Source organism: Mustela erminea, chromosome 17, assembly GCF_009829155.1.
Source record: "Mustela erminea isolate mMusErm1 chromosome 17, mMusErm1.Pri, whole genome shotgun sequence".
Classification (NCBI taxonomy): domain Eukaryota; kingdom Metazoa; phylum Chordata; class Mammalia; order Carnivora; family Mustelidae; genus Mustela; species Mustela erminea.
The window spans coordinates 20,298,259-20,312,809 of NC_045630.1; the positions used below are offsets into that span (position 1 = coordinate 20,298,259).

At 37.5% G+C, this 14,551-nt stretch overlaps 1 protein-coding gene across 7 annotated transcripts in view; it reads right to left on the bottom strand.

The window, feature by feature from the left end:
* The window catches only part of EDEM3 (ER degradation enhancing alpha-mannosidase like protein 3), a 74,949-nt gene that overhangs the window by 49,045 nt on the left and 11,353 nt on the right, over positions 1 to 14,551 (bottom strand). For all 7 annotated transcript variants that reach the window (XM_032317513.1, XM_032317512.1, XM_032317518.1 and 4 more), the window contains exons 3-5: positions 6,909 to 7,009; positions 6,135 to 6,174; positions 208 to 320 (exon numbers count right to left, since the gene is read on the bottom strand). In XM_032317513.1, coding sequence (XP_032173404.1) covers positions 208 to 320; positions 6,135 to 6,174; positions 6,909 to 7,009 — 254 coding nt within the window. The remainder of the gene's footprint in view (positions 1 to 207; positions 321 to 6,134; positions 6,175 to 6,908; positions 7,010 to 14,551) is intronic.

Consider the following 14,551-nt stretch of genomic DNA (forward strand, 5'->3'; position numbering starts at 1 on the left):
GGGGGGGGGGAGTCTGCAACAATTTCCAATGTCTGCTGCTGTCTGTGCCTAATATAATGCAGTCATCCCAGAGCCTCTGTTTCATAATATCCCAACTTCTATCTTTTAAACATAAGAAATATCTTGCTTTATTACCATCAAGAAATACACAGTAGACCTTGGCTTTTCTGTTATTAAAATTATAGCTTTAGTGTCTTACATACTTACCCAAGAACTCTGATGTTTGTTTCAAAGACTGATACAACTACATCATTATCTAAATTAACATCTCTTAAAACTTTTCTCACCGCATCTTCAAATTCTTTAGTTTTATTTAATACCTAGGAGAAGAAAATTATGAAAATAAAATTCTATCAAGTCAAAGAGAAATAGCATTAGAATGAAATGCTAAAAGTTAATACAGTAAGACTCTAAAAAGTGACATATACAAAATGTTTCCCTTAAGCCAATGATAAAAACGTGGTATCTAAAACCCACCAAAATTAACTGCCTATATTATAAGGAATCTTTATATATTTCTTTTTTAGATACACAGAAATCATTAAGACTTTAAAACATCATCAGAACTGTTAACTGGTTTCTTAATATATTACCCTTGACCTAGAGCTACATGAGATGAGCTCTACCAGGATTTGGTTTCCAAGTCAAAATATCACAAAAACCATCCTATTCACCAAACATCATTTTAAAGGTTGCTTGTTTTCAAAAGAGAGCACACCCTTCAGAGAATGACTGACTGACTAACCCTAAACCACATACCACCCGCAATCCTCCCGCATGGATACCCTGACCCTTAACTATAAAGGAGTTTAATGTTGTAATCAAGAGCAAGCCCTGTTTTGAACTCACTACCTGAGTAATCTTGGTCAAGTGACTTCCATCTCTGAACCTCTTCCTTCAATAATAAAAAGAAGAAATATCAAAAAAACTTTAAAAAATTTTAAAAAAAGAAGAAATATCCACTCCTGCAGGATTGCCCTCTTAAATGAGGTAATATATGTAAAGTATTTTCAGTCGAGTGCCTGACTTAGTAAGTGCTTAACATCATTACTGTTATTATTATCATTATCACCATGAGGGTCTAGAATCCTAACTAGGTTAACAATCCTGTGGAATCTTGTGATCAGTTCCGTGAAGGGGCCAATGCATTACATAGTTGCTCTGATTTTTCAGTCAAAATCGAGGCTGTGTCAGAGAGCTCTCTTGTTCAACTATTGAGCCCAACAGTTAAAACCAGAAATAGACAAGACCACTTAATTCATGCTCTAGCTACTACTCATTGTGCTATTGCTCATCACACTTTCCTGAGCCACTGACAAGACATTTTGCAGTGACCAGAACATTCCAACTGCCAGACCAGAAAAGTCCTGATATCAATGGAATGCCTAGAAGACCACAGCCTACACATCCCTTCCTTGCCCCTGATTACGGGATGAACACCTACCAACCTCCGCCCTCAATCACACGCGCCCGGCCTGCTCTCTTGCATGTACCCCTACCCTCAATCTCACCTTATAAAACTCTAGGTATCCACCTTGTCTGTGGAGAGGTCTGTATTAAGGCCTGTGCCTGCTACCCCCCACAGCTGCCAGGCCCCAAAAGAAATCTCTCCCCTTCTCTTTTCCAAACCTTCCTCTCTTGAGTTACTGGCTTCTCTTGCCACAAGTTTATCTGAGTCTGTTCAACAACAGTGTTGGCATAACCAGCCAGGAGCTCTGCTTCTGATTTGTCCAGCTCCCTCGGCATTCCCAGGGAGAGAGCAGCTGGCTGAGGCGGTGTGCTGGGCCTTTCCTGCTCATTTCTTGGGTTAGTGGCTGTGATAAGTTGTTCGATAACTACACAATTACCCGGTATTTAGACCCCAGATCCATTAAAAGTAGTTCCCCTTTTCTTGCTTGTTTAATCTTTCTATTTGATAATACTTCAGAGTGCCTTTCACTTGATTTCTTTCATTAAAAATTCTAATATAGGTATAAAACATTCCATAAGAATATTTGACTAAGGGGTGCCTGGGTGGCTCAGTGGGTTAAAGCCTCTGCCTTTGGCTCAGGTCATGATCCCAGGGTCCTGGGACTGAGCTCTGCATCGGGCTCTCTGCTCAGCGGGGAGCCTGCTTCCTCCTCTCTCTCTGCCTGCCTCTCTGCCTACTTGTGATCCCTGTCTGTCAAATAAATAAATAAAATCTTCTAATTAAAAAAAAGAAGAAGAATATTTGACAAAAATTCAAATAAAAGTAAAAGTCAGGATAAGTTCTGAGTAAAATATACTATCAAGCCTGCCCTTAAACTGCTTGGGACACCTGGGTGGCTCTGTCAGTTAAGCGTCTGCCTTCGGCTCAGGTCATATTCCCAGGGTCCTGGGATCGACTCCCACACTGGGCTCCTTGCTCAGTGGGGAGCCTGCTTCTCCCTCTGCCTGCCACTCCCCCTGCTTGTGCTCTCTCTCTCTCTGACAAATAAATAAAATCGTAAAAAAAATTAAAAATGATTAAAAAAACACTCCTCCTTATCCACTTCTATATCCATGTAAATTCTGTAGCAACAAGTGCAGATGCAAATAGCCCTGAATCACTTTTAGAATGAAAATCAACTGTGCTACTCCCCACTCATCCACACATACACTTTTTAGTCTCATTTTGTTAATCTTACTCTTCTTCCTAGGTCTATCTCCTGAGAATTACTCCCAAGAATTATACCAGTATTATTTGTTTCAAAGGAGATTAAAAGTGGAAAGAATTCTCTTTGTCCATAATTTGCTAGAAAACTCATTCCAACTGCTCTATTACTTAATGAACTCTTTAAGCTCTTAGCTGATAAAAAGATGAATTCAGGCCTCTTCCTTTCCTCACCATCTTTAATTTGTTTGGGTATCTGTCTTTCTACAGGTTACATGGTAATGTAGACTATAAAGATCACACGTGATACATTCTATTATTATTTTCAAATACGTCAAATAAAATAGTCACAATGTAAAGGCAAGGTAAATCAGAAATACTATTAAGTGTATTACTAAAATGTACCAAAACAATTCCTTTTTTTAGTAGGAAAAAATTTTCTAAACTAATTTTCTGTTTAAACTAGACAGAAAATTCTATTTAAAAAAATGTTTCAAACAGTAATAAAAATTCAAAATGAATTTTTATCTTTCAAAGTTATGATGGTATGTAGTAAGTTACTTAGGCTATTCCTACTTGAAGAGACTAAAATTTAAAGAGTTTATAGGGGCGCCTGGGTGGCTCAGTGGGTTAAGCCGCTGCCTTCGGCTCAGGTCATGATCCCAGGATCCTGGGATCGAGCCCCGCATCGGGCTCTCTGCTCAGCAGGGAGCCTGCTTCCTCCTCTCTCTCTGCCTGCCTCTCTGCCTGCTTGTGATCTCTGTCAAATAAATAAATAAAATCTTTTAAAAAAAAAAGAGTTTATAAAGTATTCTTTTTTTCAGTGTTCCAAGATTCATTGTTTATGTACCACACCCAGTGCTCCATGCAATAAGTGCCCTCCTCAATACCCAGCAGCAGGCTCACCCATCTCCCCACACCCCTCCCCTCCCAAACCCTCAGTTTGTTTTTCATAGTCCACAGTCTCTCCTGCTTCTTTTCCCCCTCCGATTTATCCCAATTCACTTTTAAGTATCATTTTTTAAATGTAAGATTTTTATCTACCTTTCTTAACTCCTCCTGAGGGTAATTTCAACAAATAGAGGAGTTATTTATCTGAATCTGAACCAAAGATAAGCAAGAAATAACATGTTATAGTTAATAGGAAACTTAGATACCTAATTTAGGCCCTTCTAAGGTGAAAAAGGAGCCCAGAAAAATTAAATGATTTGACCGAGGTTGCACACATCAGTATTATGTGATCACTGCTTATTACTCCCTGCCACAAGGAGCCAGAACTCAAGTTTATATCACAAAGTACGGAGAGTATGGCCTGTTAACCAGCACGAACAGCACCACCAAGTGGCAGCTTATTAGAAACACAGATTCTTGGACCCTACCTTCAGTCTACTGGATCAGAATCTGCATTTTAGCAAGATCCCTAGGTGACTTGTAATACATTGAAGTTTAAAAAGTACTGCAGCATTATACAGTATTTCTCAAACTTTATCATATATCAGAATCATCTGGAAGCTTGTTAAAAAACAGACTGCTGGGCCTCGCTCCCAGACTGTCTGATTTAGTATGTCTGGGATGAGGCGCTAGAATTTTCCATTTCTAACAAGTTGTCAGGTGCTGCTGCTGCTGCCGGTCCTGGGATATTTTGCAAATTAAAGCCAAAGTATACAACTGGTATAACGTGAAAGACAGAACCTTTGTAATAATGAATGGCTCCTCAATTAGAAGCCAACAGATTTCTAAATTTAGGAAAGTTATGCAGCCTGATACTACCTTTTCTCCTTCATTTCTGTTAAGATTTTTTAAAGCATATGATATCTGAGATCCATGTTCAAGAAAATCTTACAGAGAGATGATGGGGAATTTGCTATATGGAAAGAAAGCCAAGCTGACAGAACGAGAGACAAAGTTAAGTTCAACTGTGATCCTTCCTAACACACAGCTACTGCTCCTCACTTACTTCCCCCACGTCAAGGTAGACCTGAGAAGTATGACCTAGCTACAGTTACAAGGACACCACCTGGCTTCTTCCAGGGTGGCAATCTGTGCCTCCCGGGATATCTTGTTTACCTTTGCCTTTTATTTGTAAAGGAAGCGCTGTTATAACAGAACACATAGGACCACTAAACCAAAAATAAGGCATACAAATATTCTCATTCTCATAATCATGATAATACAGTTTCCATATTCCTTTAATCTCTGAGAAATAAAGTTACAACTTTTGAAACCCTGACCCAACTGTAAAAGTTGTAAACAATGCAGGCTTCACAACAAAAATCTTCTCAACCATGGCTGCATTTTATAAATGAAGAGAAGCTTTAGGAGCATAAATAGTAATAAAGCCCTGCTCCAGAATAATTAAATCAGAGTAATTCATGAGAAGGGGATATTCTTTAAAACTTCATAGGTCATCCTCCTAAGGTGCTGGTATAGAAGGAGGGAAGAGGGACGCCTGGGTGGCTCAGTTGGTTAAGCAGCTGCCTTCGGCTCAGTTGGTTAAGCAGCTGCCTTCGGCTCATGATCCCAGCGTCCTGGGATCGAGTCCCACATCGGGCTCCTTGCTCGGCGGGGAGCCTGCTTCTCCCTCTGCCTCTGCCTGCCATTCTGTCGGCCTGTGCTTGCTCTCTCCCCCTCTCTCTCTCTCTGATAAATAAATAAAATCTTTAAAAAAAAAAAGAAGGAGGGATGAGAAGGGAAGTGAAAGGGAAGAGAAGAGGATAGGAAAGGAAAAGGAAAGAAAAAGAGAATGCCCACTGAAAAAAGAACGTACAAACAATATTGGAAAGAAAAGCTTGGTTCAGAAAAGTTCCTGCCAGCCCAAAGATTTTTTTTTTGTTTTTTAAAATATTAATCAATCCTCAAGACATTTACTCAAAGTTGAGAATTAGGTCTTAAGGAAAATCCTGAAACAAGCCTATACTGTAAGTGATCTCAAAGTAAAAAATTAGATACTGTATATAGAAATTATGACATCTGGAACTCAATCTTTCTCCTCTGCCATTACAAACCATCCCAACCAGAATTAATTAAAATGATTTTTATCCTATGAGGTCAAAAACAGTTGCCAAGAAGTGAACACCTGGTGCTAAAAATCACTGGTGTGAAAAAATTAAATTTTTTTATGAACCTAAGAATTCTAGTTTAACAACTTCAGTATCATTGTGGCATGCCGTTCTGGATCAAGAATATCAGTGGCATTTTCTAGAATTAATTTCTTCCAATAGCTTCAACCTCCTTGCATAATGGGGAAACAACCTTCCTGATTAAAAGTGCCATCACATAAGCTACCATACCTATAAATTATTTTAATACCTCCATGACTTCTACATACTTTCACTTGATATTTACATGACATAATCAACTCAATACTGTGAAAGAGCTATTTAGAAGCAAAGCTCAGAAGACCTTAAATTCTGAAAACTTCTACTTCAGACTTAATGCATCATGACTGTATTCGTAACATTTTGAGTGTACAAATTATGAAATTTATAAAATAAGTAAATTCAAGAGGATTCAAACCTACCACAAGAGTGTCCAAAGAATCAATCAGTGTCAGGGAAAATCTAAGAAACAAGTATAATGAGACACAAACCATTAGAAGTCTGAATATTTTATCCATGAACGTATAAGCAGATCTATCTAGGACTTATCGACTGGCAGTTTCTATCAGCTAGGACTTCCAGGCATCTATAGTACGATGTAACCTATAAAGCACCAAAGGCCCCCGAAAAGGCTTAAACATTACATTTAATATTCAGTGTATCTACGTATCTTTCAAAATGAATAGAAATATTCATTAACTCTCTTTTAAAGCAAATAAAATTATTAAAACATCAAAATATGAAACCATCAAGGTGCCTGGGTGGCTCAGTCAGTTAAGCATCTGCCTTCAGCTCAGGTCATGATCCTGGGATCCTGCAATCAAGTCCTATGTTGGGCTCTCTGTTCAGCAGGGAGTCTGCTTCTCCCTCTCCCTCTGCCCACCCTCCCACCACTTCTACTCTCTCTCTCAAATAATTAAAAAATAAAAAATATTAAACTATGAACACTTTATAATGTGTCAATGACTTTATATACATTTCAAAAGTTATATTCATCTTAGCAACTCTTCACTGATCTAAGAGGTAAACTTATTTTTTATAAAACATAACAGAAGGAAATAAAAGAGTTTAAAATCTCACTTAAAGCAGTCCTTGAAATTTAACCAACCCCCAGAAATACAACTGTAAGCTGCATCTAGGATGTCTATGACTTCAGAACCCTGAGCTGCCACACCATCCACCGCGTTAATACTCACTTTCCCAAGGCATCATCAACATCCCCCCGACTTGGCTCCTGGCCTCTAACGCGACCTCTACAGGTTAAAGGCATGAGTTCATCAGCTGGGTAAGCATGTTCCTGCAAGGGAAATTACAGTGAGTCACTGAAGAAAATAAGAGAAAGCAAACATCATCTAGAGGACACAATCTTCTTGCAGTTATTTTTTAAAAAGGAAGATGCAAGTTACTCAGAAGTTCTACTATTCTTAAGTCTATGGGAACCTTTTCAAAAATTTAGTTATAAAGTAATACGTGCCTAAGAAAAAAAATGCTAAAAAATCTTTCTTTAAAAATCTGATAATCTGCTTCCGTTCCACCAAATCTCACTCTTCAAAGATAACGACTGTTAAGACTGGCATTTATGCTTCCAAATTTATCCACATACATTAAAATACAGGCACATACATAATTTACATTTTATTTACAAATAGGTACTCATGCCATAGGCACACATTGCTCTAAAATTTGTTTACTTTAATCACCGTGGGGTTTTTCCACGCTAGAATTTTATAAATGTGTTTTTTAACTACAAAGTGGTCATTTAATATTAGCTAATATTACCAAGTACTTGTGTTTTAAGCACTGTTTTACACAGTTTAGTTCATTTCATTATCACACCTCTGAAACAGATTCAATTATCCCTATTTTACAGAGGAGAAAACTGAGGCCCAGAGGAGAGGTAAGTAAGCCCAGACATGCAACTAGTAAATGACGAATCCAGAATTTGAGCCTGGCGACCTGACTCGAGAGCATATTATCCTTCACGGTGCCCGCCCTTCACAGTATCGCACAGTATGGATACACTACAATTCACTTATTCCTCACTTGAGGAATATGTAGATTGAACTCAGTTTTTCACTATATAGACATGTATATGCATACATCTTTTGCACATATGCTTGTATTTCTATAGATTAAATCCCTAGAAATACACCCAGTGGGTCAAAGGTATGGATATTTAATTTCTGATACCTACAAACTGAAGACACTAACTTATATCCCAACAATACTCTAACACAGGAGATGACCAATCATTTATATTTTGCCAATCTCTTGCATAAAAAATGGTAACTCAAGTTTTATTAATGAGAATAAACTTTTTTTTTGTATTCGTCATTGCTATTTATTTGAAATGTCTGTTTATATATTTTGTCCATTTTCTATTGGTTGTCTTATTGGCCAAGACATTCTCTATACATTGTGTTTGTTATATACAGTAAAAATATTTCTCCTGTCTTTTATCTTTTATTTTTAAGATTATTTATTTATTTATTTGACAGAGAGAGAGAGATCGCAAGTAGGCAGAGAGGCAGGCAGAGAGAGAGGGGAGGAAGCAGGCTCCCTGCAGAGCAGAGAGCCCGATATAGCTGGATCCCAGGACCCTGGGACCATGACCTGAGCTGAAGGCAGAGGCTTTTACCCACTGAGCCACCCAGGCGCCCCTTTTGATTATCTTTTAACTTTGTTTTGGTGCTTTTATTTTAAATATGTAGTTAAGACTATGAGTCTCTTTCTTTATGGTTTCTAGATTTCAGGCACGGTTAAGAAAGCTATCTTGAGCCTCTGAAAAGAGCACCCTTATTTTGTCTAGAGATTTACTCCATCTGGAATCTAATATCCCTTATGATGTAAAATAGGGATATAGCTGTGTTTGCCCCCCCAAAAGAGCCAATTTTCTAAATTCCACTTTTTAAACAAACCATCCACTCCCTAATTGCTTGAAATGCAGCTTTATTAGTTCAAAATTGTCTACACATTCCTATAGCCTCATTTTTGTTCTGCAGATCGATCTGCTTGACAGATTTATTTCCTATGCCTACTGCCCTACAGATCTAGTTCCTGCTCCAAACCATTATCTTAATTATTCTACCTTTCCACTATACCTTCCTACTTAGGACAGCAACTCACTCCCCCCAATTATTTTTCTTCAAAAAATTTTTAACTGCTTTTTCAAATTTAGCCCTGTGGATAACTTTAGATTTTCTCTAGAACTCCACTGAAATTTTAATTGGAAGAGTCTACTTTGGGGTAGAATTGACATTATTACCAACTGGTTCTTCCCATTTAGGAATGTACTATATCACTACATTAATTCAGATCTTCTTTTATGAATTTGGTTTTCTTCTCTAGGTCTCACACATTTCTTAATATTTATTAATAGGAATTTTATCATTTGGGATACTATTTTGAGCAAAATTTTCTGTTAAATATTTATTTATTTATTTGAGAGAGACAGAGAGTGTGTGTGTATGCACACGTCAGGGTAGGGGTAGAGGGAGAAGGAGAGGGGAAGCAGGCTTCCTATTGAGCACAGAGCCCTCTGCCAGGCTCAATGTAGCTCAATCTCAGGACCCAGAGATCATGACCTGAGTGAAACCAAGAGTTGGACGCTTAACTGACTGGGTCACCAGGGTCCCCTGGAATTCTTTTTTTTTTTTTTTTTTTAAAGAACAACCATGACAGAGTATTTCTAATCCAGATAATAATGAAACAGACATAAAAATCTTCCCTCCTATTCATTACAAATACATAGAACTGCTTTATCAGTATTAAATTATTTTTAAAACATAGCTGAGCTTAAGAACAAGAAAAAATTCTTAAGTACCAAAAGTGAATAATGGAGTACAGAAGGTGAAGCTGCAGTGACAATGGTATGGGCATTAGAAATAAAGATAGACTTCAGGAGAATTATGTTAATGCCCAAAGGGTATAAGAGTTGATGCTACTGGTCTTGCATACATGGCCATAAGCCAGAGAAGCAGGATAGTTGCTTCAGTAAAACTAGACTGGATCCCCACCTACTGGCAGAAAAGGACAGAAACAAGAAAGTCCTGCTGAACTTTGTATTTTTTTCACTAGGGGACAGTCCCTAGAAGATTCCTCTAAAATTAATTACATGATTATGATTAGAGATTAGAATCACTGTGCTTATATATTTCAACTTCAGACAATATTCACTGATTCCCTGTCAATAACAGTAAGATAGGGGCGCTTGAGTGGCTCAGTCCTTAAACGTCTGTCTGCCTTTGGCTCGGGTCATGATCCCAGGGTCCTGGGATTGAGACCCGCATCAGGCTCTCTACTCTGTGGGAAGCCTGCTTCTCCTTCTGTGTCTCTCTCTGTCAAATAAATAAATAAAATCTTTCATTCAACTTAAGATTTTTGCCAATTATGCTACTACAGGCAGTCTTCAACCTGCCTGGCCTCGCTACATACGAGTTTCTACAATCTAGTTAAATAAACTCTCAACAACATGACTTAAATTCAGTTACCACTGTGTATTAACTGCAAGTGAGTGCATAAAAGACAAACTTCAGTGCCAGTTCTTCAACCCACAAGTCACTACATAAATAACCGACACTCATCATGATCAGTGATCCCTCACATCACTTCTTTCAAAGTCAGTGTCTTGATTACCGTGTGTCTAGTTTTTAGCTCATACATAGCAAGCGTGTGGTTATCCCCTTGTCAGCCAGTGATAATCAGACATGACAATGTGACAATTTATGAGGATGGATAATCAAAAAAGGAAATTAGCCAACAAGGATGAAAGTTCAGCGAATAAAAGAAAAATGAGGACACTGAAAGTGCAATTTGAACTGAACATAAACACTGTAGAGGGCAGCTGGCCAGGGAGAGTTGGTCACACTGACACTCCAGAGACTAGCAGATGTGCATCTACAGGAACTGAGTGAGGGCCTAATTATCCACATAGATGAAGAAAGTGGTTGCAACATAGAGTGACCAGGTCACAAAGGAAAGGATACCTGCAAAAACACTTCTCATTAAAGGAATTCCCAGAGGTATTTCAGGGAAGGGAAAAGGGTAACATTTTTTCAGCTGATCCAAATTTTGAAAGCAGGAGGACAATTCACAGATGCACAGAAAAGATGTGTGCTGTTATCTTAGGTTACACAACTAAAATGAAGGCAACGGAGGCAAGACTACCCAATCTTAATGAATTTTTGGAAAGAAATAACACTTTAATTTTCAAAGTCTCTAATATTTTGAATACTAGTTGTGCTATTTTAAAATCTCTGTACATTTATAACCATCAGAAAGAGAATTTTCAATATTTTGACGAAGATTTTAAAAGGTTTGTAACATTTGTATTCTGGTCTGGAACCCTAATTCCCACAGATGCTAGTATCAGAATTTTTCTTAAGTAGAGTCAACTCACACCATTTTTCTAATGGCTTTTCCATTCCTGACTTTTTATTTTGATTCAGCTGTTGGTTGCCTGGCCTTGTCCTCAGGTATGTTTTTGTTTCTCGGTTTTTTAGAGTGTCATCAGTATTGTTATTTCTCAAGTATCCCTGGGTTAGGATGTCTCTTGTCTTACACTTGAAAAATAAAATGAATGTTATAAAATGCTCGAGACATATTTTCTTCCCTTCCGAAATTTGAGGATACTGTTCCACAACCTTACATCCACTGAGAATCATCATTGCAGTTTCTAAGACTAGTCTGATCCCTCGTACCTTGAACGACTTGTACCACCTATGCCTGTATGTTCCCATGATTCTTAATTCTTAAAGTTCAGCAGAAATACTCCCAATTCCATACCCAGCTCTATCCTACCGCCTCTCACTAAACTCAACGATCTATATGCCAAATCCATAGCACATTAGCAGCAGAAAAACAGAATAGAGGACAGAACACTAAACACATGGTCAAACAGAAAAGGAAAGACAAAAAAATAATAATAAAGTAGGCTAAAGAATACAAAAAGCACTGAAGCCTGCAACCCTTCAGATATTTAAAAAAGTTCAGTGCTCCATAATGATTCATTTCCTGAGGAAAGGATCCCAGACAAATGTTTGTACTATAATTAGAATCCACATGCAGCTACCAAATTCTGAATTGAACATACTGTGATTTTAATATTATATACAATTTTTAGCATAAATTCCTAATAATTTTATCTTTTAACATTTTAAGTTCCTAACTTCTTTTTCTGTGTTAATGCCAAAAGAACTGTGATTTCCCAGAATGCATACGATTTTTTATTGCTTAAGTTTCGTATTGAACACATCTAAACAACACTCTGAAGTAATTCAAAAGTGATATATTTTCAGCTTGCTGATGAATTTTGAAACTTCGTAAAGTATCATTCAGATGTTAATTTGACTGTAAGGAGTTCTTTACTATCTAAACCACCACCGCTTAGAATACTTTATACTATTCCTAGGGTTCTGCAAAAACACACACATGCAAAAACACTTCTGTCTGAAATTAAATATGAAGCTCAAACCCTAGGCTTATCAAGATAAGAAAAATATTAGGAGCAATTACAAACAGAATGATCAAATAAGGGAGTTTTGAACAAGACGTAAAAATACTTTATGCCCTGCTAATTCAAGATTACAGATAAAAACAAAAACCACAGCATTTTCTTTGGGCTAACCACAAAGTGAACTACAGCTGGTTTGCGTAAATCCGGAGCAATGCCTACGTGGTAAATAAACAGCCATTACACTTCAAATATCCTGTCTACTTGAGGTAATAGAGTAATATAGTAATACCGTCTCTTCACAATGTATTGCTAGAATGAGGGACAAGTAATTCCTATTGCTATGACTCAGAACCACAAAGCACAATAATTACTCAGAAACGAAACTCAGGGATAAAAAGAGTCCTATACAAATTAAGTAGAACAGGTGCCTACCTAAAAGCAAGAACAATTGCATAAAACAAAACCAAGCAGACTCCTCTCTCTGGTAGAAACTGATACCACGATTCTAAAATTTACAGAGAAATGCAAACCAGGGCACCTGGATGGCTCAGTAGGTTAAGCATCTACCTTTGCCTCGGGTCATGATCTCAGGATCCTGTTTGGAACCCCACGCTGGAGTCCCTACTCAGTGGAGAGTCCACTTCTCCCTCTCTTCCTCTCCCCATGCCCCACCCCCCACACGTGCGCATGTCCCATGTACACACCTGCGCTCTCTAATAAAATCTTAAAAAAAAGAAATGCAAATAACCCAGAATATCCAAAACAATTTTGAAAAAGAACAACACTGAAAGACTTACACTGCCTGATTTCACAACTTAATATCACACGAAAGACAGTGTGATATTAGCATGCATATATTCGGATCAATGGGGAAAAAATAGTCTAGAAACAAACCCACACATAGATGGGTAACTAATTTAACACAGATACCAAAGTAATTCAGTGGTAAAAGGATATTCTTTTCAACAAATAGTGTTGGATAGAGATGGATATCTACATAGAAAAAAATATAAATCAATCTTTACCTCATTCTATATAAAAATATTAACACAAAATGAGTGATAGACCTAAATAAACAGGCTAAAATTTTAAAACAGCTAGAAGATAATCTTTGTGGCCTGGGCTAGGGAAGTATTTTTAGGTAGAATATAAGATAGGAATCATAAAAAAGGATAAACTGCATTTGATCACAATTTAAAACATTTGCCTTCATAAGACATTGTTAATGAAAAGGCAAAGCACAGAGGGGGAGAAAATATCTGTGCTATGTGATATATGTGATAAAGGACTGATATCCAGAGTATTTAACTCTTATGACTCAGTAATCAGGACAAATGACGACCTGATTTTGAAATAGACAAGAGATGTGGAGCAGGCATCACTAAAAAAGAGATATACTAAGCACACAGATTTTCAACATCATTGGTTATTGGGAAAAGTCAAAATCAAAACAAAATGCCACTACATACTTTTTAGAATAGCTAAAATTAAAAAGACCGAAAATACCAAGTACTGGAGAAGATGTGGCATAACTAAAACTCTTACACATTGCTGGTGGGGAACACAAAATATTAGACACTTGAGGGAAGTTTTTCAGTTTCTTACAAAGTTAAATTTATCCTTCTTATATAATCTAACAATCCTGTTCCTAGTTGGGAAATACATGAAAATGTATGTCCACATAAAAATTTGCATTCACAGCAAATTTTCATAGCAGTCTTTTTAATGATAGGCAACGACCAGAAACAAGCCAAATATTTATCAGTTGGTGAACAGATAAACAAAGTGTGTTCTATCAAATCAACTGAATACTACTAAGCAATTAATAGTAACTACAATATATCCAACAACATGGCTAAAATCTCAAAACCATCATGTTAAAAGAATCTGAATCAGAAGACTACATACTGTATGATGCCATATATGAAACCCTAAAAAGGAAAAACTAGTGCCAAAAGCAGATTACAGTGGTTGCCAGGGGTCAGAGGTAGGGAAAAGGAACTGACTGCTATGGAGCATGAGGAAGCATTTTGATGGAAAAGTATGTCATGACTGTGATGGTAGTTAAACAAATAGAAACAACTGTCAAAACTCAGAATCAAGCACGCAAAATTAAAAATTTTTTCAGGACGCCTGGGTGGCTCAGTGAGTTGGGCCACTGCCTTCGGCCTGGGTCATGGTCTTGGGGTCCTGGGATCGAGCCTCACATGGGGCTCTCTGCTCAGCAGGGAGCCTGCTTCCACCCTTCTCTCTGCCTGCCTCTCTGCCTACTTGTAATCTCCCTCTGTCAAATAAATAAATAAAAATCTTTAAAAAAAAATAAAATAAAAAATTTTTTCATCTGTAAGTTATACCTAATCAAACAAAAACTTTATTCCACTGAGT